The following is a 27,753-nucleotide window of genomic DNA, read 5'->3' on the forward strand; positions in this document are numbered from 1 at the left end:
AGTAAGTAACCAACTTATTACACTTTAGATTTAATATACAAAAAGTGTACAGTGCTTAACCCCTTCCCGACATGTGACGGAATAGTACGTCACATGTCGGGACCCCCGCTTTGATGTGCGCTCCGGCGGTGAGCGCACATCAAAGTCGCGACATGTCAGCTGTTTTTTACAGCTGACATGTGCGCGCAATAGCGGCGGGTGAAATCGCGATCACCCGCCGCTATTAACTAGTTAAATGCCGCTGTCAAACGCAGACAGCGGCATTTAACTACCGCATCCGGCCGTGCGGCCGGATATGAGCGCATCGCCGACCCCCGTCACATGATCGGGGGTCGGCGATGCTCCTCCATTGTAACCATAGAGGTCCTTGAGACCTCTATGGTTACTGATTGCTGGTGGCTGTGAGCGCCCCCCTGTGGTCGGCGCTCACAGCACACCTGCATTTTAGCTACATAACAGCGATCTGATGATCGCTGTTATGTAGCAGAGCCGATCGGGCTGTGCCTGCTTCTAGCCTCCCATGGAGGCTATAGAAGCATGGCAAAAGTAAAAAAAAAAAGTTTTTAAAAATGTGAAAAAAATAAAAAAAACATAAAAGTTTAAATCACCCCCCTTTCGCCCCAATCAAAATAAATCAATAAAAAAAAAACCCAACCTACACATATTTGGTATCGCCGCGTTCAGAATCGCCCGATCTATCAATAAAAAAAAAGCATTAACCTGATCGCTAAATGGCGTAATGAGAAAAAAATTCGAAACGCCAGATTTACGTTTTTTTGGTCGCCACGACATTGCATTAAAATGCAATAACGGGCGATCAAAAGAACGTATCTACACCAAAATGCTATCATTAAAAACGCCAGCTCGGCACGCAAAAAATAAGCTCTCACCTGACCCCAGATCACCAAAAATGGAGACGCTACGAGTATCGGAAAATGGCGCAATTTTGTTTTGTTTTGTATTTTGCAAAGTTTGGAATTTTTTTTCACCACTTAGGTGAAAAATAACCTAGTCATGTTAGGTGTCTATGAACTCGTAGTGACCTGGAGAATCATAATGGCAGGTCAGTTTTAGCATTTAGTGAACCTAGCAAAATAGGCAAGCAAAAAACAAGTGTGGGATTGCACTTTTTTTGCAATTTCACTGCACTTGGAATTTTTTTCCCATTTTCTAGTACACGACATGCTAAAACCAATGATGTCGTTCAAAAGTACAACTCGTCCCGCAAAAAATAAGCCCTCACATGGCCAAATTGACGGAAAAATAAAAAAGTTATGGCTCTGGGAAGGAGGGGAGCGAAAAACGAAAACGGAAAAACGGAAAAAGCTCCGGGGGTGAAGGGGTTAATGTAAACCTGACAGCTGATGCATGCTGCCCAGTCCATAGTTATAAATCCACTATCAGGAGCTCAATAAAAAACAAACAATTTAGGGCCCATTTAGACGGGCTGATAGTGACCATTAAATTATTGCCAATCGTTGGTTGTATAGTGGCTTTAGACGTACTTGCACATAAAACTTCATGTTATCTGCAACAAGTGGCCAGCAATCTGCGACATGCAAACCAGTCTATGCTTGTTTAATGGGACAGTTCGATTACACTTTTATGAGCACAGAATGATCATTCATACAGGCATATAGAACTTCATGTCATTGGCAGCACATCTCCTGTTACACGTGATGATGTGCTGACGAGAGCAATTATTCTTAAGCTTCTTTAAACATCATATTACCCAACAAATGAGCCAGTGGAAACAGTGGCATACATAGAAATCATGGGGGAGAAGGCAAGGTCATAACGGCCAACTAAATTAGGGAGAGGGAAACATATTACAGCAGGTACAAAGTGATTATAACCATACCGAGGCTTCTTAGTGTTCTCACCCATTACTATACCCTTTTCATGGACCTTATAGAAATACCCTCTATACAGCATCACACCCCCACAGTCTTCCTTCATGTACATTATGACACCAAAGTGCCTCCAGCAATGTATGATACTGCCACAGTAACCCCAACACGGTATAATTCCTCCCACAACATGTCCCTAAAATGCTGCCCACACACAGTATGAGGGCCTCCACACACACACACACGATATGATGTCCTCAACAGGTCCCACAGCCAGTGTGATGACACCCACAGACTATCGCTATGGACTTTACTCATCTATCTAGGAATAAGCATTCTCTATTATTGACCTGTCTAAATAATGGGCTCCTCTTCAGATGAGTGTTTAATTGATCTCATTCTGCAGCCAGCAATGATCAGGGAAATGTTGGAAAATTTTTAATCAAATCGATTTGATAATTTTTTAGCCCATAATATATGTATGTACCATATATACTCATGTATAAGTCGACCCGAGTATAAGCCAAGGCACCAAATTTTGCCTAAAAAAACTGGGAAAACATATGGACTCGAGCATAAGCCAGATATGCATTCTCCCCTAATCCCCCTTCTGGTATGCATGGCTCCTTATCCCCATCTTTGTCGCTGCAGCTGTAACTGTGCTCGCACTATAAGAGAAATGAATATTCATTGCCAATGCAGTAAATATTCATTTCATCCAATCTTGAATGTGGCAGCCAGGGTCATATTTCTGTCCAACCGCTTCACCGATGCCTCCATCTTGTGCCAGTCATTACACTGGCTACCCATTCGCTACAGGGTCCAGTATAAACTCATCTCTCTCACCCACAAAGCTCTCCACAGTTCTGCACCGCCTTATATCTCCTCTCTCATCTCTGTCTATCGCCCTACACGTGCCCTCCGTTCTACAAATGACCTAAGACTAACATCCCCCGTAATCCGAACCTCGCACCTCCGTCTACAAGACTTCTCTCGTGCTGCGCCAGCTCTTATGGAATGCACTTCCCCAGACGATCAGACTGATACCTAGCCCCGACCTATTCAAGCGCGCTTTAAAAACCCATCTCTTCAAACAAGCCTACCACATCAACTACTCAGTAAACTAACTTTGCCCTGTTCCCTCCTTCCAAATATTATTCTAAATCTGCACCCTACTATTCATCTGTCTCCACACCCTCCATGCACATGATAACTGCACTTGATACTTGACTATTGCACTTAAACACACGGGCTGATGACCGGATCATGCAGCTTTATATGAAAATCCCTATTATAATTGCCAGACCTGAAATAACAAGCACTTTTCACCTATTGTGTCCCCCCCCCCCCCCCCATTTCCTTGTAGATTGTAAGCTTGCGAGCAGGGACCTCACTCCTAATGTCACTGTTTAAATTGTCTTAACTTGTATTGAATTTGTCTGTATATGTCCCCGCTTAATTGTAAAGTGCTGCGGAATATGTTGGCACTATATAAATAAAGATTATTATTATTATTTAGCCACAGGCTTTACCCGCAGACACCGGCTCCTGCCTCCTGTGACCTGCTCCTCCGCCACTCACTTCCCCCACCATAAACTGGGACAATGACTCGTGTATAAGCCAATTTTGTGTTTTCCATGAAAACTCATACTTTTATTAATCAAATGAGTTGCCAAATCAATTTAAAATCTAGTGACGACATTGACAAGGTTCGAAAAAAAGATTTTTATTTGAAATAATAATTTTCTCCTTTAAACATTGCTTTCGTCAAAGAATGCTCCCTTTGCAGCAATTACAGCATTGCAGACCTTTAACATTCTAGCAGTTAATTTGCTGAGGTAATCTGGAGACATTTCACCCCATGCTTCCAGAAGCCCCTCCCACAAGTTGGTTTGGCTTGATGGGCACTTTTTGCTTACCATACAGTCAAGCTGCTCCCACAACAGCTCAATGGGGATGAGATCTGGTGACTGCACTGGCCACTCTATTACAGATAGAATACCAGCTGCCTGCTTCTTCTCTAAATAGTTCTTGCATAATTTGGAGGTGTGCTTTGGGTCATTGTCCTGTTGTAGGATGATATTGGCTCCAATCAAGCACTGTCCACAGGGTATGGCATGGCGTTGCAAAATGGAGTGATAGCCTTCCTTATTCACTATCCCTTTTACCTTGTAAAAATCTCCCACAAGCACCAAAGCAACGCCAGACCATCACATTACCTCCACCATGCTTGACAGATGGCGTTAGACACTCTTCCAGCATCTTTTCAGTTGTTCTGCGTCTCACAAATGTTCTTCTGTGTGATCCAAACACCTCAAACTTGGATTTGTCTGTCCATAACACTTTTTTCCAATCTTCCTCTGTCCAAAGTCTGTGTTCTTTTGCCCATATAATCTTTTCCTTTTATTAGCCAGTCTCAGATATGGCTTTTTCTTTTCCACTCTGCCCTGAAGGCCAGCATCCTGGAGTCGCCTCTTCACTGTAGACATTGACACTGGCGTTTTGCATGTACTATTTAATGAAGCTGCCAGTTGAGGACCTGTGAGGCATCGATTTCTCAAACTACAGACTCTCATGTACTTGTCTTGTTGCTCTGTTGTGCAGCGGGGCCTCCCACTTCTCTTTCTACTCTGGTTAGAGTCTGTTTGTGCTCTCCTCTGAAGGGAGTAGTACACACCGTTGTAGGAAATCTTCAGTTTCTTGGCAATTTCTCGCATGGAATAGCCTTCATTTCTAAGAACAAAAATAGACTGTCGAGTTTCACATGAAAGATTTTTTTTTCCTGGCCATTTTGAGAGTTTAATGGAACCGACAATTGTAATGCTCCAGATTCTCAACTAGCTCAAAGGAAGGTCAGGTTTATAGGTTCTCTAATCAGCCAAACTGTTTTCAGCCGTGCTTACATACTTGCACAAGGGTTTTCAAGGGTATTCTAACCATCCATTAGCCTTTTTACACAGTTGGCAAACACAAAGTGCAATAAGAACACTGGAGTGATGGTTGTTGGAAATGGGCCTCTATACACCTATGAAGATATTGCATTACAAACCAGACTTTGCAGCTAGAATGGTCATTTCATGTATTTCTGTATCATTTAATGTTAGCTCCATTGGAAAAAACTGCTTCTATTTAAAAAATAAGGAAATTTCTAAGTGACCCTAAACTTTTACTGTAGTGTATGTGTATATATATATATGTGTGTGTGTGTGTGCGTGTGTGTGTATATATATATATATATATATATATATATAATGTGTGTGTGTGTATATATATATATATATATATATATATATATATATATATATATACGCACATAAATATATACAGCGGGTAAGATAATCATTGAACACGTCACCAATTTTCTAACTAAATATATTTCTGAAGATGCTACTCACATGCAATTCTCACCAGATATCGGTTATAGCCCATCCAATCTACACAGGCAAAGAAATCATAAATGTCCATACATTTAAATTATGTGTAAAAATGACAAATTACACAGGGAAAAGGTATTACATTTCAGTAAATGTGTTCATTTAATACTTCATACAAAAGCCAAAAGCCTTTACTGATGATGGCCGCTTCAAGACTCCTCCTGTATACAGAAACTAGTCACATACATTGCTCAGGTGTGATTTTGGCCTATTCTTCCACTCAAGCACTGTTCAAATCCTGAAGCTTCCATGGGCTCCTTCTATGAACTTTGAGCTTTAGTTTCTTCCATAAATTTTCTATTGGATTCATGTCCGGTGATTAGATGTGCCATTCTAGGAGCTTTATTGTCTCTCTCTGATACTAATAGTTTCCTTGACACTGTGTTTGGGATCACTCTCTTCCTGAAATGTCCACCTTGGTTTTATCTTCATCATCCTGGTAAATGACAGCAGATTTTTATCAAGAATGTTTCTCTACATTTGTCCACTCATCCTTCCTTCAATTATATGAAGTTTACCAGTGCCTTATGCTAAAAAAACAGTCCCACACCATGATGCCTGCATACAAGATATGGAGTCCATTACTAAGGCCAGGTTCATACTGCGTTAAAGCAGCCCATTGAATGCATAGCGTTGACGGACTGCGTTAACGCTATAGCATACATGCCATCGCGTTATGCTATACTGCTAGGGCAGATGATTCATCTGTGCTAACGGTGACAGAGCCTCAGACGCTGCAGCCCGTGTCCGAGGCTCCGTCACTGAATGACTCACCCAGGGTCGGCTCTAGTGCGGTCCTGTCCGATGGGTGTCGCGATCCGGGTCCGGCGCCTCCTATCTTCATACGATGTCGTCCACTTCTTTGCTTCCTGTCGCAGCTCCGGCGCAGGCGTACCTTGTCTGCCCTGTTGAGGGCAGAGCAAAGTACTGCAGTGCGCAGGCGCCGGTCCTCTGACCTTTCCCGGCACCTGCGCACTGCAGTACTTTGCTCTGCCCTCAACAGGGCAGATAAAGTACGCCGGAGCCGCGACAGGAAGCAAAGAAGATGACGACATCGTATGAAGATGGGAGGCGCCGGACCGCAACGCCCATCGGACTGGACCGCATCGGGACCACCCCTGAGTGAGTATAATCTAACTTGTTTTTCTTATCTTTCAGGTTACATCAGGGGCTCATCTGTAGCATTATAGAATGCTGTAGATAAGCCCCTGATGCCAGTGGCCTTATTATAGGTGAAAAATGGGGTGACAGATTCCCTTTAAATAATTATTTCACCCCGTTTGTATGTATGCGTGTGTGTGTATAAAGACGTGTGTGTGTATACTGTATGTATGTATATGTACCACTCGATTTTGTCTCGATCTACAGCACCTTTAATTCTTAATGTTTAGGAATGAGTTTGCATCTTGCGTGGTTTATGGCCACATATCTTCAATTTCACAATTATTCAGTTCTTGAATATTTTTTTGTCTTCTGACATTCCATAGCGAAATAACGCTAGAACAGATAGGGGTTCAGATGCTAGAGATCACTTGTCCCTTCCTCTCAGATCTCAAAGCAATGTTGTTGTGCTCTCCATGACTCAATTTTGCACGCATATGCGGGACTGCGTAGTGGTGCAAGCTCTGTTCATATGACTTTGACATACGGTAGATCATAATGTAACATAGGTCAGACATATACAGTAAGCATAGCTGGCATATGATTGACCACTCACCATCTTGATTAGATTTCTACTTTTTTAAGGGTTTACATGTTTTTACATTTCCATTTAAACATTTTTAACATCTTGTGAGCAAAGCAGAGGTGAAATCCCATGAACGTGCATGTTCCTGGGGTAGAGGTGACCTTTTTCTTATGTGTACAGTATCTGGCATGTTCATACCTATGTACTTGTTACAAATCTTTATTGCTACAAATTCCTCCCAATCACTAGCGGGTAGTCCGATCTATTGCAAATTTTTGTTGTCTGTTTTTATTTATTGTTTAGTAAATTCGCTGCCAAATCTGACAATCTGTAGCAACATTTGGCATGTAACACGGTTGGGATTAAAAGCAATTTGTGCCATTTTGGTTTTACATTATCTGTCCTCTATAGATTTGTAATCTGACATCCATAACCTTCCAGAGGCACAAAATATAGATCTGAGATTTCAATTTTAAGGAAGCAGTTAAGGTTTTGTTTCTTGTTTTTTGTATTCAGATTTTATATCCATCATCGACTAGTTAATCCACTGAATGTTATATTACTTGGGCCACTTTCCTATGGCTGTTTTGTTATTTTTCCATGTAAGAAGAAAAAAAAAAACAGACCGTCTCTGGATCAGATTTTCGGTCCATTTTTCAAATGTTGCCGTCAATGTCTCATTGAATTTTCTTGTTTACAAAAAATTAAAATATTCTCATAACCCAATAAATGTTTTAAAAAAATGACAGCGCACGAATGCCACATAAATGACTTCCATGTGCCGTTTTTTGGTTTTTTTTCCCCACCTATTAATGTTTTATGCGCAATGCAAATCAAAATTGGACTTGTCTCCATTTTGGAAGGGGGGTTTCTAGACGATCTATGAAAAACACAGAAAGTACATCAAATAGTTGGATTTGTGAAAGGGACTTAACAGATTCTTTCTCAAGCTCCATGAATTGTACGGACTTGTACAGACTACTGTGGCAGTACAGGGTCCAAACAAATGACACTGGGTCCAGAGTACGTTCACACATGGAAAGTTGCTGCAGATATATCATTGATTTCAAATTTGTTCTATAAATTGGGTTTTAACATTCTAGTGCAAACATTGTATATGTATTAAAGAATATTGTCAGTAGAAACTTGCAATATGTCTGCTAATTCTCCCTAGATCTGACTGTGGCCCTCTTTAGGAATTGTATTTATTTATTTATTTTACGTATGTAGAGCCATCATGTTCCACAGCGCTTTACAGACATCATCATTACTCACTGTCCCCATTGAGGCTCATGATCTAGATTCCCTATCAGTATGTCTTTGGTGTGTGAAAAGAAACCGGAGAACCCAGAAGAATCCCACCCAATCACGGGGAGAACATACAAACTGCAATGTGACAGGGCTAGCCACTGAGCCATCGTGCTGTCCATTTAGAGCTTGCCAAGCATATTGTTCCAAAGAAAAAAAGCCACACCACTCCAACTTTCCGTATAGTTAAAAAACCTTTGTCTTTTATTTCTTTCAATGTGGCATGGACATAGTTACAGAGGGCAGTACGTTTGCAGAAAATGCCGGTGCAAGGAGATAACTACGGCGGCACGTATTACACGCTTCTACGGGTCCATGTATAACAGATGATATGTAATTTCCTTTTTAAGCCATCAACACCTGAGGCCATTTACATATAATTAAATTTTTTATTTTTTTATTTTTTTAAACATGCACTAGTCATGAAAAAAAGTAAAAACAAAACAATTACATCTAATTTTCGTTGATCATTATTATATGCAAACTTCTATATGCTACCAAACTTCAAGAGGCAAAAAAGTTCTTTTAGGTTTGATTATAAAAAACAAGAAACATCTAATCTCTCATTAAACCCCAATGGGCCCTGTGCATTCATTTTTATTATCCATTTTGCTTCCTGTCATAGGAGGATTTTGTTATGGTCGCCCCCATTTCTTGGAAATGTAACCATTTCTATGCCAGCGAAACGCAGGCATTGGGGGTTTGAACCATGTACCTCCTGAACATGTTTTATAAATCTAGGTGAACCTTTGCCTGTTGAAATAGAGGGAAAATGTTCACGAAATCTTGCAAACATCGATCTTATAGTTTTGCCTATGTAATAAAATAAACAGGGGCAGAATATGATATATACCACATTTTTGGTCTTACATGTTATTAGATTATTAACCCTATGCTGAATATGTCCGATTTTTTAGGAAAGGACCAGTTAGATGATATTGGCAGAAATTGCAATTTTTACATTTATAATTGCCTTTAGGGGATACTGTGCTTAACCAATAATTTTTTGGATTCTCGATCCGATTTCGGACTACCAAATCTGACAAATTGTTGGTTCGTTTGTATGCAAATCTGGGTTTGATTGTTACTTGTTTAATCAGATCATTATCTGTCTCTAGCACATGCCAGTTTTTTCAGATTGACGCCTGAATTGTTTTATCTAGCACATATGTTTGAAACAGAAGTTTAAAAATGTTTCTTGTAGCACAGATTGAAATGACTTTTTGTTACCTTTACCATGCAGCAACTCTCTTTGTGTAATTTTTTTAACTTGTGTTTCCGCACTATTTAAAACCTCTAATGGGTAACCTCTATGGAGAAACCTCCCCTTTAACTCATCTACTTGTGTCTGAAGCATATTGTTGTTTGAGGTATATTTATATATTTTGCGAGAACCAATTTAAAATTCCTTAAAAACCTTTGACGTACATTTTCATCAATGAATAACGTATGAAGTGTGCTTCAAACCAGGTAAATGTGAGTGATGAACTCTCGATATTAAACGGAACCTGTCACCCCCCCAGGCGTTTGTAACTAAGGCTACTTTCACACTAGCGTTTTTTTGCATACGTCGCAATACGTCGTTTTGGCAAAAAAACGCATCGTGCAAAGTCTGCAGGATGCGTTTTTTCCCCATAGACTAACATTAGCGACGCATTGCGACGTATTGTCGTGTTGTGGCGGACCGCCGGCAGCAAAAAACGTTACATGTAACTTTTTTTGTGCCGACGGTCCGCCATTTCCGACCGCGCATGCGCTGCCGGAACTCCGCCACCACCTCCACGCACCTCACAATGGGGCAGCGGATGCATGGAAAAACAGCATCCGCTGCCCCCGTTGTGCGGCGCTTGCACAGTATGCGTCGGGCCGACGCAGCGCGACGGCCCCGTACCGACGCTATTGTGAAAGTAGCCTAAAAGAGCCATCTTGTGCAGCACTAATGCTGCATTCTGACAAGGTGGCTCTTTTAGTTATTGTTCGTTGCACTGCAGAAATAATAGCTTTTGAATTTGGTCCCTCATACCTGTGAAATCTCCAGGGAGGCAGGTCTTTCCTCTCTCATCCAGACGCCTCCCAGCCATCAGTCTGCGAGAAGGGCGCCACCTCCTCAGCTTTATTCAGTTGTCCAGGCGTCTGCACGGTCATATTCTGCCTTGGGCATGCGCAGTTCGCGCTGCCCGATAACTGACATCACTTGATGTCTTGTTTACTGCGCCTGCGTGCACCCGCGGGATCTCGGGCATCAAGTGATGTCAGTTGTCGGGCAGCGCGAACTGCGCATGACCAAGGCAGAATATGACCGTGCAGACGCCTGGACAACTGAATAATGCTGAGGAGGTGGCACCCTTCTCGCAGACTGATGGCTGGGAGGCGTCTGGATGAGAGAGGAAAGACCTGCCTCCCTGGAGATTTCACAGGTATGAGGGACCAAATTCAAAAGCGATTATTTCTGCAGTGCAACAAACAATAACTAAAAGAGCCACCTTGTCAGAATGCAGCATTAGTGCTGCACAAGGTGGCTCTTTTAGTTAGAAACGCCTGGGGGGGATGACAAGTTCCGTTTAAGAGTAAGCCCGGAGTCACACTTGCGTCTCTCGCATCAATACCCGGCACTGCCGCCAGCACATGGGACTGGAGCGTGCGGCTGCATAGAAATACATTGATGCCGAAAGACTCACGCGAGTTTCTCACATTGCACACGGAAGTGTGACCCCGGCCTAAGACTCCATTCACGCACCTTGAGATATTTCCTAATGTTAATTTTTTTTTTTTTCTCAGACATTACACTGACCCATGGAGTTTCAGTAAGCCACGCACACATCAGTTTATATTATGCCAATGACACTCAGATCAAACTCTGTCGGAGAGTGAGCCGAATGTCATCTGAGAGTAATCTGATTCTCTCACACGAGAGAATCGCAGCACAGGGACAGAGAACTTAATTTCTCCATTGTATCTTTGAGCGTATATTGGACTGCACTCTGATAACATCAGAGTGTAGTCCTTTGTTTTACACGCACCCATACACTTGTGTAGGTGTGTGAGATCCGATCATTCGATCCACCCTCAGCATCCTACAATTGTTCTCTCATGCCATATCTGCTTCAGAAAATAATGGCAGATCTGCACTACCCCATAGTGTAACATTGGGCTGAGTGCTGTCCGATAAAACATCACTTAGCACTCTGCCGTGTAGTACACTAGTGTGAGCGAACCCAAAGTCCTATTATCATCTGTTTTTTTGGGGATCTGACTCTGCTATAAACGTCTATGTGGAACCATGTAAAATGGATGAGACACTGAACACATACTTGATACCTCACAGTTTGATCTGTTGCTAACTTATACATTGATAAAGAGGTCGTCCACTACTGGGACAACCTTTTCTCAATCCCTATGTCTCCACTCATAAAATAACACCTATGCTCCCCTTTGGTGCTGGTGCTGTTTCAGCGGTCTCGGCGCAGGCTCTCCCGGAGCTCACGTGACATAACAATGCATCCAGTCAGCCGCCAGGTCACTCTCCCCTCCTTTGTATGTACAGTAACTGACATCCGGAGGAATTGAGGCCTGCTCTCTCACTTCCTCCAGATGTCGGATTAGCCAAAAGAAGGGAGAGTGAAGCCAGCGCTGATTGGCTGCAGGGATCGCGTGAGCCATGGCCAACATCGCTGGACCGGCGCCCGCATCAGAGGTGATCATAGGTGTTATTATTTTATAAGGGGGAAACATGGTGATTGAGAAGGAGTTGTCTAAGTAGTGGACATCCCCTTCAAGAATGGCTAAAAAAAAGTCCAGACAGTGTATCTGCTCAGGTGAAAAAATAAAGGATGACAAAAAACCTGAAGTAAGTTGGATGACATCTGATAAATAAATCAGTCCATTTCTCTTGGAGGGGAACACTCCTGTGGATGTGATAATGTAGCCCAAACATTGCTGATCTTTCCTACATTAGGCTAGACCATAAAAGATTAATTGGTGGGGATGTGACCTCTGATGTCCTGCAGAATGGTCATACTTGGTATCAGGCACACATGAATGTGCTGATTAACTCAGGTCTATGTAATGAGATAAGCTTGGACAGTGTGTGGAACATCTGAAGTAATGACCCTGATAAATGCCACACAGCCACAACACAAAGGGAAAATGACTGAATTTAGAGCCTGCAGTTATAAATCCACTGTCAAAGCTCATTTGTTTCTGCACAAACTGCCAGTCTGAGTGCATCCAAACCACTTTCAGCTCCACCCTCTGCACGCAACCCTTTAATTTTTATTTACTTGAGAACAACATAATGTACGGACAGAGATCCGGATTCCTGTGATGTCACTTACTGTCATTTTTATAAAATCACTATTTTGCCTGCTGTGCTCTGAATGCTGAGCTCTGTATAACCCTGTACTCACCACTGATTGGCCACTTTCTGCCCATGTACAGTGTACACAGTAAGCAGCCAATCAGTGGTGGGGTTATACAGAGCTCATGAATATTCAGGACTACCTGGCATCAGGCCTACTAGTCCTCAGGTCTACTAGTCCTCTAATCATAATCTCCTGCTGATAAACTGTGATTACACTAAGCAGCCCAGTTGTGACTCAGCAGTGATCTCGCTAGCGATCTCGCTAAAGGTACCTTCACACGAAGCGACGCTGCAGCGATAGCGACAACGATGTCGATCGCTGCAGCGTCGCTGTTTGGTCGCTGGAGAGCTGTCACACAGACCGCTCTCCAGCGATCAACTATGCCGAGGTCCCCTGGTAACCAGGGTAAACATCGGGTAACTAAGCGCAGGGCCGCGCTTAGTAACCCGATGTTTACCCTGGTTACCAGCGTAAAATCTAAAAAAAACAAACAGCACATACTTACATTCACGTCCCCCTGCGTCCACTTCCTGACTGACTGAGCGCCGTACAGTGAGAGCAGAGCGGTGACGTCACCGCTGTGCTGCTTTCACTTTCACTTTGCGGCGCTGAGTCAGAGGAGGAAGCAGACTGCAGGGGACGCAATGTGAGTATGTGCTGTTTGTTTTTTTTACATTTTACGCTAGTAACCAGGGTAAACATCGGGTAACTAAGCGCGGCCCTGCGCTTAGTAACCCGATGTTTACCCTGGTTACCAGTGTAAAATATCGCTGGTATCGTTGCTTTTGCTTTCAAACACAACGATACACAGCGATCGGACGACCAAATAAAGTTCTGGACTTTATTCAGCGACCAGCGACATCACAGCAGGATCCTGATCGCTGCTGCGTGTCAAACGAAACGATATCGCTAGCGAGGACGCTGCAACGTCACGGATTGCTAGCGATATCGTTATAATGTCGTTTCGTGTGAAGGTACCTTAAGTGAGACGGGGCCTTAGTGATGCATCTCTGTAATCAGTGACTGTCTACACCTTAACATTGTGCTGCTCTCAGGTGGCAAAAACATGCTGACAGAATCCCTTTAACCAAGATAACCGAGCACAGGGTTCTGCTTGTTTTTGGCACTGCCATATAAATGAATGGAGCAACATTGCTTATGATCGACCACCGCTCCCTTCCCATGGGGTTCTTCAGTGACCTAGTTCTCGGGGTCTGATCAGGGAGTTATTTCCTATCGGGGAGAAGTTAAAACTTGAGACAAGTTCTTTAAACTATAAAATATATGCTATACAGGTCCTTCTCAAAAAATTAGCATATAGTGTTAAATTTCATTATTTACCATAATGTAATGATTACAATTAAACTTTCATATATTATAGATTCATTATCCACCAACTGAAATTTGTCAGGTCTTTTATTGTTTTAATACTGATGATTTTGGCATACAACTCCTGAAAACCCAAAAAACCTGTCTCAATAAATTAGCATATCAAGAAAAGGTTCTCTAAATGACCTATTACCCTAATCTTCTGAATCAACTAATTAACTCTAAACACATGCAAAAGATACCTGAGGCTTTTAAAAACTCCCTGCCTGGTTCATTACTCAAAACCCCCATCATGGGTAAGACTAGCGACCTGACAGATGTCAAGAAGGCCATCATTGACACCCTCAAGCAAGAGGGTAAGACCCAGAAAGAAATTTCTCAACAAATAGGCTGTTCCCAGAGTGCTGTATCAAGGCACCTCAATGGTAAGTCTGTTGGAAGGAAACAATGTGGCAGAAAACGCTGTACAACGAGAAGAGGTGACCGGACCCTGAGGAAGATTGTGGACTGAGTCTGGTGTGGAAACATCCAGAGCCACCGTGCACAGGCGTGTGCAGGAAATGGGCTACAGGTGCCGCATTCCCCAGGTAAAGCCACTTTTGAACCATAAACAGCGGCAGAAGCGCCTGACCTGGGCTACAGAGAAGCAGCACTGGACTGTTGCTAAGTGGTCCCAAGTACTTTTTTCTGATGAAAGCAAATTTTGCATGTCATTCGGAAATCAAGGTGCCAGAGTCTGGAGGAAGACTGGGGAGAAGGAAATGCCAAAATGCCTGAAGTCCAGTGTCAAGTACCCACAGTCAGTGATAGTGTGGGGTGCCATGTCAGCTGCTGGTGTTGGTCCACTGTGTTTCATCAAGGGCAGGGTCAATGCAGCTAGCTATCAGGAGATTTTGGAGCACTTCATGCTTCCATCGGTTGAAATGCTTTATGGAGATGAAGATTTCATTTTCCAGCACGACCTGGCACCTGCTCACAGTGCCAAAACCACTGGTAAATGGTTTACTGACCATGGTATTACTGTGCTCAATTGGCCTGCCAACTCTCCTGACCTGAACCCCATAGCTGTGGGATATTGTGAAGAGAAAGTTGAGAGACGCAAGACCCAACACTCTGGATGAGCTTAAGGCCGCTATTGAAGCATCCTGGGCCTCCATAACATCTCAGCAGTGTCACAGGCTGATTGCCTCCATGCCACGCCGCATTGAAGCAGTCATTTCTGCCAAAGGATTCCCGACCAAGTATTGAGTGCATAACTGAACATTATTATTTGATGGTTTTTTTGTTTGTTATTAAAAAACACTTTTATTTGATTGGCCGGGTGAAATATGCTAATTTATTGAGACAGGTTTTTTGGGTTATCAGGAGTTGTATGCCAAAATCATCAGTATTAAAACAATAAAAGACCTGACAAATTTCAGTTGGTGGATAATGAATCTATAATATATGAAAGTTTAATTGTAATCATTACATTATGGTAAATAATGAAATTTAACACTATATGCTAATTTTTTGAGAAGGACCTGTACATGCCAGTCTACATGGAGTCGTTTCTCCCTGCATTTATACTCCTGTTTGACTGTGCAAAGTTAACATCACTCTATAAAGAAAAGCATCTGATTTTCACCCAGGACCATGAATAATCACACGTATGCCATCTGTTTTTATTCATCAGCAGATAGTGTACTAGACCAAATTCAGTTTCCTATGTTAATAATTGCAATGTAGCCGTAAAAATCGGATGAAGTATGGATGATCTGTATGAGATCTGATTTTTATTTTTTTATTTTTGTGCATCCAATGTGGAAGAAACTGGGGCATGTTGCAAATAATTTTTTCACATGGACATTGGGTGTGTGTGAATAAGCTATTATCTGAGCAGCCCCCTGAAAATCCCAGAGATGATCTTTGAAAGTAGTACTTCTCCATTTGTATGCAGTCTCGGCTCCTAGTGCTGCACTGTTGGTTTTCCCAATTATGTGAAAGTGTGCCGCTTCTCCCACCATCCTGTGTCTGGGGGCCCAGCCCGGTCGTTTCATGACACACGTCTGACTATGCCATGTTCTAGGGCTGAGCGAGTAACATCAATGCTGCTGCTGGAGTTATTAGCCTTGGGGAGCAGAGCCATAACAATCACTTTAAAGAAATCCTGGGAATCCAGCATTGCTCAGTCCTACTCCTTACTGTAATCCAGTCATGTTGCAACAAGCATCACCCCACCCCTGAAAGAACAAAAAATAATCCCAAATTCCCAGGAAGACTGTGTGTGTGGACTGTTGTGCTGCTCTCCTGGAGACATGCTTGTGTGGAGGTGCTGCTTCTCTCCAGACAGTGCCTGAGAAGGGGATGGTTCTCCTTCTACACCGCCTTCTTGCGATTGGCCAAACTTGCAGAACTTTCCTCTTTTCATCCTGACTTTTTTTTTTTTTTTTTGAGAAGTTGACTTGCTGCTTGTGCTGCTCAGTGTGCACGTCAGCTGTAATCTGGTCTCCAGTGCCTGACACCATGAGCTCAGAGTCAGATGAACCAAAGGAAGGTATGTCTGGATCTTCTATTTCAGCTCCATTTCCAAACTTTCTGCATATGAAATGTAGGAATCCTGTGCTCTTTGCTGAGCTTCTGCTCATACAGTGTTCAGCCATGATGTCTGAAAATCTGGCATATTCATTGGAAGCCCTGTTCTTTAGATTTCCGGGATGAGGAGCTCCAGTGTTGGCTTTGCATACGTTTTTGGTAGATTAGGCCAGCAGGACGCGGCTTGCATTGGACAGTGATGTGCTGCCCTCAGTAGACAACTGTTTGTTGTGGAGCTGTAGGGCTCCACATTTCTGCAGCTCGCAGGGGAAGACTTCAAAGTTTCAGCTGAGCAATGAAGATCTCTATTTTTGGCTGCAAAACGATATTTCCTCTTTCTTCGTAAGGTTCTTCTTTCACTAAGGGATGTGTGAAGAAATTGCACACTGCACAACTCTGTTCGGAAAACTGGAAGCCTTCCAGAAAAAGCAATTTCTAAAGAATAGTTTCATCAACTTTAATATAACTTTCAGCGTTTTGAGGTTTTTTTCTGGTCGCCCAATATAGCTCAGTCGAAATACCCAAAAGTAGAGGAAAATTAACCGTGAATAATACACATCTGCAAACTCTTTTCAAGCTGCCGGTTTTGTTTCATTCAGTAAATCTGAAGTGGGACAGGCTTTGGCAGTAAAGAATAGAAGTAAGTGATTATCCTGGGCATGTGCGCATACTAGGTATGTTTGTCAACCGAAACTTATTTAAATAAGCGGTGGGATATTGGCCCGAGGCCTGAGATGAACTGACGATTTTCCTTTCTTGAGTGTTTTGACAAAGTGCATTCTTATGGGAAGTCTGACATTCCAGGCCGGCATTGCTGAAGGACAGGAATGGTGGGAGCTCCAGACACCTAAATCTCCAGTTATCTGTACACACTAAAAGAACAACCAACAAGAGCTAATTGTTGTCATAAAATCTCGGGCTGGAGTTTATTACCTCCACAGTCCAGTTTAATTCCCTACTGTGCAATATGCGAGGTATAATGTTTTTAAAAGGTGTCAGAAAGCTGGTTCTCATTCATAAAAACATTAGAATTTGGGCAGTAAAGTAAGAAAAACAAAATAAAAATCCATCTTTTAGAAACCTATTAGTGCTCTCCAAACACATTCACATACTTGCGTGAAAACCGAGCCGAACGTGGGCAGATAATCATACTTTTCAATTACCATTCTATGGGCAGGTTATTGTGAAAGTATTATTCACAGATCTATTGACAATTTTGTGTTTTACTCTAATTTACTCTAATGATGAGGTTTGTAACTGAAAAAATAACATGTTTGCAGTACTCCCAATAATGCAGGGGTGTCCTGGTTACCAAACCAATGGGGTCCAGCTGGAGTACCAAATTATAAAATGCAGAGAAGTGGCAGAGATCGCTGGGTTAGCAAAAAATAGAAAACGTCTTTATTCATTCATTTACATATACCAGCAACAACTCAACCTACATCTCTGGCAAAAATTAAGAGACTACCGCATCAAAACCCTGCCATGGGCAGCCCAATCTCCAGACCTGAACCCCAATGAAAACCTCTGGCATGTAATCAGGAGGATGATGGATAGTCACAAGCCATCAAACAACATAGAACTGCTTAAATCTTTGCGCCAAAAGCAGTGTGAAAGACTGGTGGAAAGCATGCCAAGACGCATGAAAACTGTGATTAAAAATCATGGTTATTCCGCAACATATTGATTTCTGAAGTCTTCCTGAGTTAAAACTTTAGTATTGTTGTTTCTAAATGATTATGAACTTGTTTTCTTTGCATTTCTGTCCTAGAAGGCGATTATGTCTCCATTGCTTCTTTTAAAATCCATGCCTAAATGTATTTTATTTTACTGTCGGACAACTTCTATCAAGCCGTGGCTTTCTTCTGTGTTGTTTGAATTGGTTTGTCTAAATTCCAGCTCACTGCAATATAATACCTGGTCATCCCAGGGGTAAATATATGTGAATGTATATACCTTCATGGAATTTCTACTAAGGAATGTTAAATGCTCTAAATATTTCAGAAATACGACCATGATCACTAAGGTTACTTAAGGTACATCAAATTGGGGAGATTAATAAAAGTTAGTGGAAGTAAAAGGTATCAACTAATCAGATTTCAGAGAATAAGAAGCAACCTTATAATAATAATAATATTATGCTTTTCTCATATAGCGCCATCATATTCTGCAGCACTTTACAGACATTATCATCGCTGTCCCCATTGGGACTCAGTCTATCAATATTCAGTATGTCTTCAGAGTGTGACAGTAAGTGTAGTACCTGGAGGAATCCCACATACACGGGGGTATATACAAACGTGTTGTCGTTGATGGGATTTGAATCCAGGGCCCCATCACTGTAAGGCTATGGTGCTAACCACTGAGCCACTGTGCTGCTCAAAATAATGCCCTATATTGCACCAGTTTCCCAACAGGAAAGCCTTTTGATCACTACAGTGCTTCGGCTGATCGCCATGTGGTACCTGGCACTGTCTACCACCATAGGAGTGGGCAGAGAAATGTTGTCGGTCACACACAGTGCAGACTAAAGCCACAGACCCATTTTTGGGGGATAATTATAATTAGTCTGGAACTATTTGATAGCTTCAGTAGAAACTGTCATGACATTTTTTTGTAGCCAATATTCCTCTACACATGCATGTTCACGACACTGTGTATTCGTGTAGATGATGATGTTGGGTGCCAATGATTCTAGCCATTCTACTTCTATGTACTAGCCCTAATTTTAGGCTGTGGCTACATTGTAACTCAGGAACTTCTATTTTTCATGATCTGAAAACATTTGCTTTTTCTGCTTTTACATCGCTGTGTAGCCGAAGCCTGGGACTTCACAAACTTTTTTTCCCCCAGCATGACACCTGTGATACCATCAGTCCTCATCTATTGTGTGGCTGATAAGTTTTTACCACTTGCATGAGGTTTTCTTGCAACTATTGATAACTATATGACTAAGGGTACCGTCACACAGTGAAATTTCCATCGCTACGATGGTACGATTCGTGACGTTCTAGCGATATCGTTACGATATCGCAGTGTCTGACACGCAGCAGCGATCAGGGACCCTGCTGAGAATCGTACGTCGTAGCAGATCGTTTGGAACTTTCTTTCGTCGCTTGATCACCCGCTGACATCGCTGGATCGTTGTGTGTGACAGCGATCCAGCGATGTGTTCGCTTGTAACCAGGGTAAACATCGGGTAACTAAGCGCAGGGCCGCGCTTAGTAACCCGATGTTTACCCTGGTTACAAGCGTAAACGTAAAAAAAACAAACAGTACATACTTACATTCCGGTGTCTGTCCTCCGGCGTCTCAGCTTCTCTGCACTGTGTGAGCGCCTGCCGGCCGGAAAGCGAGCACAGCGGTGACGCGGTGACATCACCGTTCTGCTTTCCGGCTATGGCGCTTACACAGTGGAGAGAAGCAGAACGCCGGGGACAGACACCGGAATGTAAGTATGTACTGTTTTTTTTTTTTACGTTAACGCTGGTAACCAGGGTAAACATCGGGTTACTAAGCGCGGCCCTGCGCTTAGTAACCCGATGTTTACCCTGGTTACCCGGGGACTTCGGCATCGCTCCAGCGCCGTGATTGCAAAGTGTGACCGCAGTCTACGACGCTGGACGATATTCATACGACGCTGCGACGTCACGGATCGTGCCGTCGCAGCGATGGAAATTTCACTGTGTGACGGTACCCTAACCGTCACACAGTGCCATTTTCATCGCTACGACGGCACGATTCGTGACGTTGCAGCGTCGTATGATTATCGCTCCAGCGTCGTAGACTGCGGTCACACGTTGCAATACACGGCGCTGGAGCGATAATTTCATGACGTATTTGCGATGTAGAAGCCGTTGGTTACTGTGCGCACATCGTATACAACCTGTGTCACACAATGCAATCATGCCGCCACAGCGGGACACTAGACGACGAAAGAAAGTTTCAAACGATCTGCTACGACGTATGATTCTCAGCGGGGATCCGGATCGCAGTAGAGTGTCAGACACAGCGATATCGTAAATGCATCGCTGGAACGTCACGAATCGTGCCGTTGTAGCGATCAAAATTGCACTGTGTGACAGTACCCTAAGGCCACGTTCACACTAGCAGTATTTGGTCAGTATTTCACATCAATCTTTATAAGCCAGAACAAGGAGTGGGTGATAAATACAGAAGTGGTGCAGATGTTTCTACTATGCTTTTCCTCTAAGGCCCCATACACACGTTCAGGAATTGATGCAGAAAATTCCTGTGAAAATCCTGACATTTCTGCCGGTTTTCTGCATGAAAACCGCATGCGTTTTTTAGCGCGTTATTTTGCGCGGTTTTGACGCGGTTTTTCCCAAACATTTCCCAATGCATTAGACAGTGGGAAAACCGCGAAAAAACCGCAAAATTAATGAGCATGTCCGGTTTTTTACCGCAATGCGTTTTTCATGCGGAAAAACGCACATCATGTGCACAGAAATTGCGGATTTCATTAAAAATGATAGGATGCTTAATGTATGCAGATTATTTGCGGTTTTATAGCGTTTTTTTCATAGCGCAAAAACGCTAAAAAACCGCAAATAATCTGCACTGTGTGAACATAGCCTAATTGTTCCACTCCTGGTTGTGGCTTACAAATACTGATGTAAAATACTGACCAAATACTGCACATGTGAACGTGGCCAAAGGTGGGTTAATGTCTCTGCATAGCCATTTTGTCAGACGCATACGCCCGATGTGACATGCATCACATATTGGCCCCAGAGTGATTAAATAAGAATATTCCACCGTCTACTCTGCTTTCCTTTACTGCTAAAAGATCTCTAATACATATGAGCAAACAGATTTGCAGGTCCCTGAACCTGTGGCCACATGGCAAGTGCGGGGCTGCCGGACCGGAGCACTACAAGCCTGCAGCTATGTGCGGCATCCCTGATTGTTAGCCCCATGACATCATTCATGCATCACAACGATGTGATGTCGCAGTTCGGAGGGTTTCAGTGCTCTGGTCTGGCAGCCAAGGACTACTGTCATGTCCTCCAGTCTCCTATGATACTTTTGCTCAACTCTGTTTTGTATGAGTCTACTTGTCAGATTTTGGCTACTGTCAAGTAAAATAAGGGCTTATGTCGTTGTATGACATCTGAATTGTAATTCTTCTGAGTGAATACACCGAATGTGAACATGAAACATTGATAACATCGTTTATAGGGCGTCTGACTCAGCCAAACATGTAAGTGACCCTACTCACCTACTTGTTTTCCGCCCCTTTTCTGGCTCCATAAATCCAGAGCTGTCAATCAAACAAGATCTGAGTGGAGTTAGAGGGGAACACAAGGGGGTGGGAAGGTGCGCACAAATGAGTGGTTATGCTAAGAGGGCATCTAGCACTTGTGCTTGGTTTGGACAGTCATTCTGTGCTGACAGGTTCCCTTTAAGTAGGATGGGGAAATCATGTGTGCCTCCCGCTATGACAGCTTAGCAGTGTGAATGATAAGCTACCGAGGCCTAGTCATGAATGTATGACTGATCCATTTCATATGTAACACTGGTGATTGATGAACTCGTAGGACATCTCTTCATTGCATTAGATCGTGTGCAACAACACTATGAAACAATTAATTTACTGTGTCCCCTGCAGAATAATACCAGGAGTATGTGGTAACAAATGGCAGCCATGACACTTATACTTTGTAAATGGGGCTTTCACTGCGAGGGCAGCAGATTCTGTCGTCATATGTCTGCCCAGTAATGTGAACACGGCTAATGATTCCCGGCTGCACATTTCATAGTGAAATAATGCTCCCTTTGTTAACTAGTTACCTGCAGTTAAAGTTTGTGGCCCAAGGGGAAGCCTTAAATATATCATTGCTGCCTATTGAGTACATGCATGTGCCGCGCTTAGCTCAGCCTTAATCAAGGTACTTCACTGAAAAGGTTTTGTCATTTATGCCAAGATCTGTGGGCGTAATCATTAAGAAAAATGTTTATATTACTCAATACAGGGGCACATTTAGGGACTTGAGTCACACAGGTCCTTACTAAATATCAGCACTGTGCCTGGGCTTGTTCATATGACCATCTCTATAAAAGAACATTCTAACTTATTTCACCCAAATTTGTGGGATGTGTTGTCTTTATGCCTTTCCCCTTTGAGAGAAGAGATAATAAAAGTGACAGAGACAGGGCCTCAAGTCTTTGAGTCTTTCCATTTCCATAGTCTTCATAAAATCACGGTCTGTTTGCTGCAGAACGAGTAAAGTGTTAAACCCTTGTATATGGTCACCTACTGGTACCCACTTGAAACCAGTGCAGGCCGCACAATGGTCTGTGCAGAACACTGCGACCAGTGATTAACTGCAGCGGTCAGGTGAACTTGAGCAGCACATCATTATAAAACATGTGCTTCTATCATCTGACCACTGCAGCCAGTCACCATTTCCTGTCTTTGTGCAGACCACAGAGCAATCTGTGGTTCATCCATACGAGTACCAGAAAATCAGTATGACTGCTTATTTTTTCTTATCCCATTCTCTGTGCAAACTTTCATTTTTCCTACTCAACTCCTTTAATGGCAGCGTAGCAGGTGTCACCCACTCTCTTGTTGATGATCGGCAGCTTTTTCCGAACATAATATGGAGGACTTGAGCTCCAGAATGTTGCTGCTGCTTTAAAAAAAAAAACAAACAAAAAAACCATAAAGAAGTGAGTCGTACAGACCTGGAATCAAGTTCGCCATCACTACTTTATGCTGCTCTCATATAGGGAATTGTAAACCTGGCTACAGATTCTCTATTAAAAGGACCTATCACCAATTCAAAAGTGTATAGTTTTTTTTAATATATTCCCACTGCTTCTCTGTGTATTCCCTTAGTTTTTTTCTATCAGCCGGGTCATCCCTCATAAGCGGGCTATATGGTCATGCAGGGCATAGAAAGTTGTATAAAAAGAAATGTTAATATCTGCGTTCTGATGTCTTATTCCAGAGTAATCCATGTTTTTCTTATATATAAATGACCCCTTCCAGGCTATTGGGAGGACACTGCCTGGACGATAACTCTGCCTCCAGAGCTTTTTACATGAAGGGGAGTTACCAGTGTGAGACAAGTAACTAACACAGAACAGGAGAAATTAACTTTACCTTCATGGAAAGAGATTTTTTACAGCTCTGCTGTATTAGAACAATATTGCAGCCCTGTCTGCCTGTGAGATGGAAGCTGAGAGGACATCTGCAGATGTGTCAGGTATAATCACACACAGCTCTGCAGCGAGATCAGAAGAGCAGAGAACGGCTATTACATATCACACTGGAAACCATTACATATCACATTCGTAGCTCTCCCTTCATGTAAAATAAACTTTGGGGGCAGAGTTATCTTAAAGCAACGTTCCCCCACCCCCATAGCCTAGAACAAGTGATTTGCATATAGCGATAAAAGAGATAAAAGATGAATTATGAGCAACAATACAGCTGATATGAGGCTTTCTGGTAGGACTGTTTTCAGCAGGCTATACCCTGTATGGCCCGGGAGAAGCTGTGCCTCAGGTAATATTACTTATACCTTACCTATACCTCTCTTATCCCTCTCATATCCGTTTTAGCAGGATTCGCCCTGCATATAGACCTATTGTGGCATATAGGGATATATTGGGGAGGGTGTAGTATTTTAGGTTGAGATCCAGATTTTAGGATCTCAAATCTGTATATGAATGCCGCCTAGATTCTCACACGGGAAGTTGATATAGTGTCAGCATTGTTGGCTTAGGTACTTTTTGTCACCCTCTAGCATGTGCTTCATGCAGTAGGTTGCTGTACACATATTTTATACTTATACCTATTTTGTGTTGTGGCGTCCCTTATATGGTATCTGATGTAATTTTGGATTGATCAATTGATTTATTTTTAATTGTTTATTAATAAATATGATTTTATACTATATTTGTGGGATCTCTTCTTGGCCCCATTAAGATTATTATGGGACCGTGTTGTTTGATATTGGTGAAGTGCCCCATGCTATATTTGGACATTTAGTGATTTACATCTTCATTAAGGCCTGGGAAGACCGCAGTTACACATAATCGGTCAGTGATGGGGTCATTGAACATATCAACCCTAAACTAGTAGTACTATTTTTCCTTCAAGAGACTCGGTCTTAAAGGGAACCTGTCTCCTTGAAAATGCAGTCTAATCTTAAGGCACCTTTTTATAGAGTAGGAGGAACTGAGTAGTTTGATACATAGTTTTCTGGGGAATGATTCCGGATACCCTGTGTTGTAATCACTTAAACCTCTGCTCTTTCTGAGATTTTGTGTCCAGGGGGTGGTCCTATCAGTGACTGACAGCTTTCTTTGTATAACTGTACATACAGAGATGGCTGTCAGTCACTGATAGGACTGTCCACTGGACTACAGTACAGCTCACAGAACAGAGGTTTAAATGATATCACAGGCTATATTGAATCTGTTGTGAATTTGCTTTTTGCTCCCTCTAGTGGTTACTAGTTTTTTGACTCTGGTTTTTCTGTCATTCCTTTTATCCGCACCTGGGTCGTTAGTTAGGGGTGTTGCTATATAAGCTCCCTGGACCTTCAGTTCAATGCCTGGCAACGTAGTTATCAGAGCTAGTCTGCTGTGCTCTTGTCTACTGATCCTGGTTCCAGTTATATCAGCTAAGTCTGCCTTTTGCTTTTTGCTATTTGTTTTGGTTTTGTATTTTTGTCCAGCTTGTTCCAAATCTATATCCTGACCTTTGCTGGAAGCTCTAGGGGGCTGGTGTTCTCCCCCCGGACCGTTAGACGGTTCGGGGGTTCTTGAATTTCCAGTGTGGATTTTGATAGGGTTTTTGTTGACCATATAAGTTACCTTTCTTTATTCTGCTATCAGTAAGCGGGCCTCTCTGTGCTAAACCTGGTTCATTTCTGTGTTTGTCATTTCCTCTTACCTCACCGTCATTATTTGTGGGGGGCTTCTATCCAGCTTTGGGGTCCCCTTCTCTGGAGGCAAGAAAGGTCTTTGTTTTCCTCTACTAGGGGTAGCTAGATTCTCCGGCTGGCGCGTGTCATCTAGAATCAACGTAGGAATGATCCCCGGCTCTAGTGTTGGCGTTAGGAGTAGATATATGGTCAACCCAGTTACCACTGCCCTATGAGCTGGATTTTTGTATTCTGCAGACTTCCACGTTCCTCTGAGACCCTCGCCATTGGGGTCATAACAGAATCTTTTCTCACAAAACTATATATCAATCCGCTCTGCTTCCCCACTCGATAATATGGTGCCTGCAGATTGGACTGTATTTTCAAGGTAACAGGTTCCCTTTAAGTAGTTTTTTTATACAATTGTATTGTCCTTTAAAACTTTGTTACCACCAAAAGTTATAAGAATAGATGTTAAATATTAACAGACAACACTCAGATTGGGCCAATACATGTATCACCCACGTACATCTTGTCATAGAGCAATACTAAGGTAAATGTTATGTAGTCATCTAACAGGTTTAGTAACTGGTTGGAGGTGCGACTGCTGCACGCATCATTACGATGTGCATGTATCCTATACAGAGATACATGCTGCACTATGGACCTATATAAAAGACTTGTTGGCACCCTGTGTGCCCATATAATACAACAGCTCCCCCCCCCCCCCCCCCTTCAACATTACCTTTGCAATATGGCAGAGAAGCAACCTGGATGACTTTATAGAAATGCACTTACATCTCACCAGATTCCTCAGTGTGGTCTGTATCCAGTCACAGAGGTTTATTATAGCTAGCCCTTCCCTAGTGAATCCACACCGAATAAAGTGGGCTGTGAAGTAGGGAGAGCGGGCAGACAGACACATGTCAACCTCCCATCACATTTATTGCCAACTTGACATTTTGTTTTTTTCTAGACTGCTTATCAAAATATGATGAACAGACAATATTGTAATAAATGATTATGATTACAAGTGATCCACGTCTGCAGCCCATAATTCTGATATGACCTTGGCCGCATTCACTGTAAAATGATTATTATAGTCACAATAATGTGTATAAGTTTCTAAACCTCCAAAAAAAAATATCCTGGACACCTTAAATGTTTCTTACGGACAGGGCATAAATGAGTCCTATTTTTACTGACTGTCCAGGAATTTCTGGACGATTAGGAACCTTGATCACATTGCCTATACCGGTGATTCCAAACCGTTCATATGGAAAAAAAATCACATGGGCTTTTGAGATCTTGTCCTCAGCATTAGGCCAGGTTCTTACAACCGTGTTTTGTTCATGTGCACAATGGACTGCACGCTTGTTAGTCCACTTTATGGGATAGAGGTATGCATGTAATGGCAGACACCTCCTGCACCTACCTACTATGTGAATAAGTACACGGAGGTGCGGATCGACCCAGACGCTGACTAGCCTACAAATTTCAAGCTTCAGCTGAACCTGCCCTTCTAGACATCTGCTTGTAAAGGAGGGAAAAGGCTAGATAATGGCTACATTGATGAGAATTTTTGCCATTGCCCTTTAGTCTGTTCGGCAGCGTGCATGATTTACAGTTACATCGTTAACCAGTAATATATTACATCCATATCATAAGTTACAGATAGTACCGCCTGCTGTCTCCTGTGTACTGCTGCTATCAAAAGCCGCTTCCTTAGCTGCTTCCTGACCATGGAGTAAGATGCCTACATTGTCAGATGTCATCTTACATTATTCTAAATGCAGATAAATAAGTGGCATAAGTAAAAGCTAGTACATAGACACAGTGCAAAATGCTGTGGCAGGTTTCCTTGTACCTGGGTTTGATTTCTGCTCGTTTTCTGGTGATTCCTTCATTCTGTTCTACATCCTGAGGTTCTTTTGGATGTGGCATTAGTCACTTTTGACTCTGATTACATCTATGTTAATGTTTGCGGATTTTTAATTGATTTTATCTGATATGTTATTTGGGGTAGTGATAAAGCATTTCATATTTTTTGTATTTTTACTTATGCACCTTTTTCATAATATTGATATATGTAGCATCCTTATTTTCAGCTTATCATTGTTAAATAAGTATTTTCATGGTATTAAATTGCTTTAGTTAGCATGAAAATAAGCACATTTGCATTTGACTTGCTTTCTCCATCTGCTGCCATTCTCCTGTAACAAGAGCTTTTACCTTTGACAGTGTACAGCTTGTTTTTAAAGAGCTCGGCTACCAGATCTTGACTAAGTGTGTGCTATAGTTGCATTT

General features: G+C 42.5%; 1 protein-coding gene across 4 annotated transcripts in view; it reads left to right on the forward strand.

Moving 5' to 3' along the window:
• The window catches only part of TNFAIP8 (TNF alpha induced protein 8), a 206,272-nt gene that overhangs the window by 149,292 nt on the left and 29,227 nt on the right, over positions 1-27,753 (forward strand). Inside the window, exon 1 of one of the 4 annotated variants that reach the window (XM_077290805.1) lies at positions 16,273-16,505. The exons of the other annotated variants lie outside the window; for them this stretch is intronic. Coding sequence (XP_077146920.1) covers positions 16,475-16,505 — 31 coding nt within the window. The 5' untranslated portion in view covers positions 16,273-16,474. Of the gene's footprint in view, positions 1-16,272; positions 16,506-27,753 lie in introns of those variants that run through there. 4 annotated transcript variants of the gene reach the window in all.

Source organism: Ranitomeya variabilis, chromosome 1 (assembly GCF_051348905.1).
Source record: "Ranitomeya variabilis isolate aRanVar5 chromosome 1, aRanVar5.hap1, whole genome shotgun sequence".
Lineage (NCBI taxonomy): Eukaryota > Metazoa > Chordata > Amphibia > Anura > Dendrobatidae > Ranitomeya > Ranitomeya variabilis.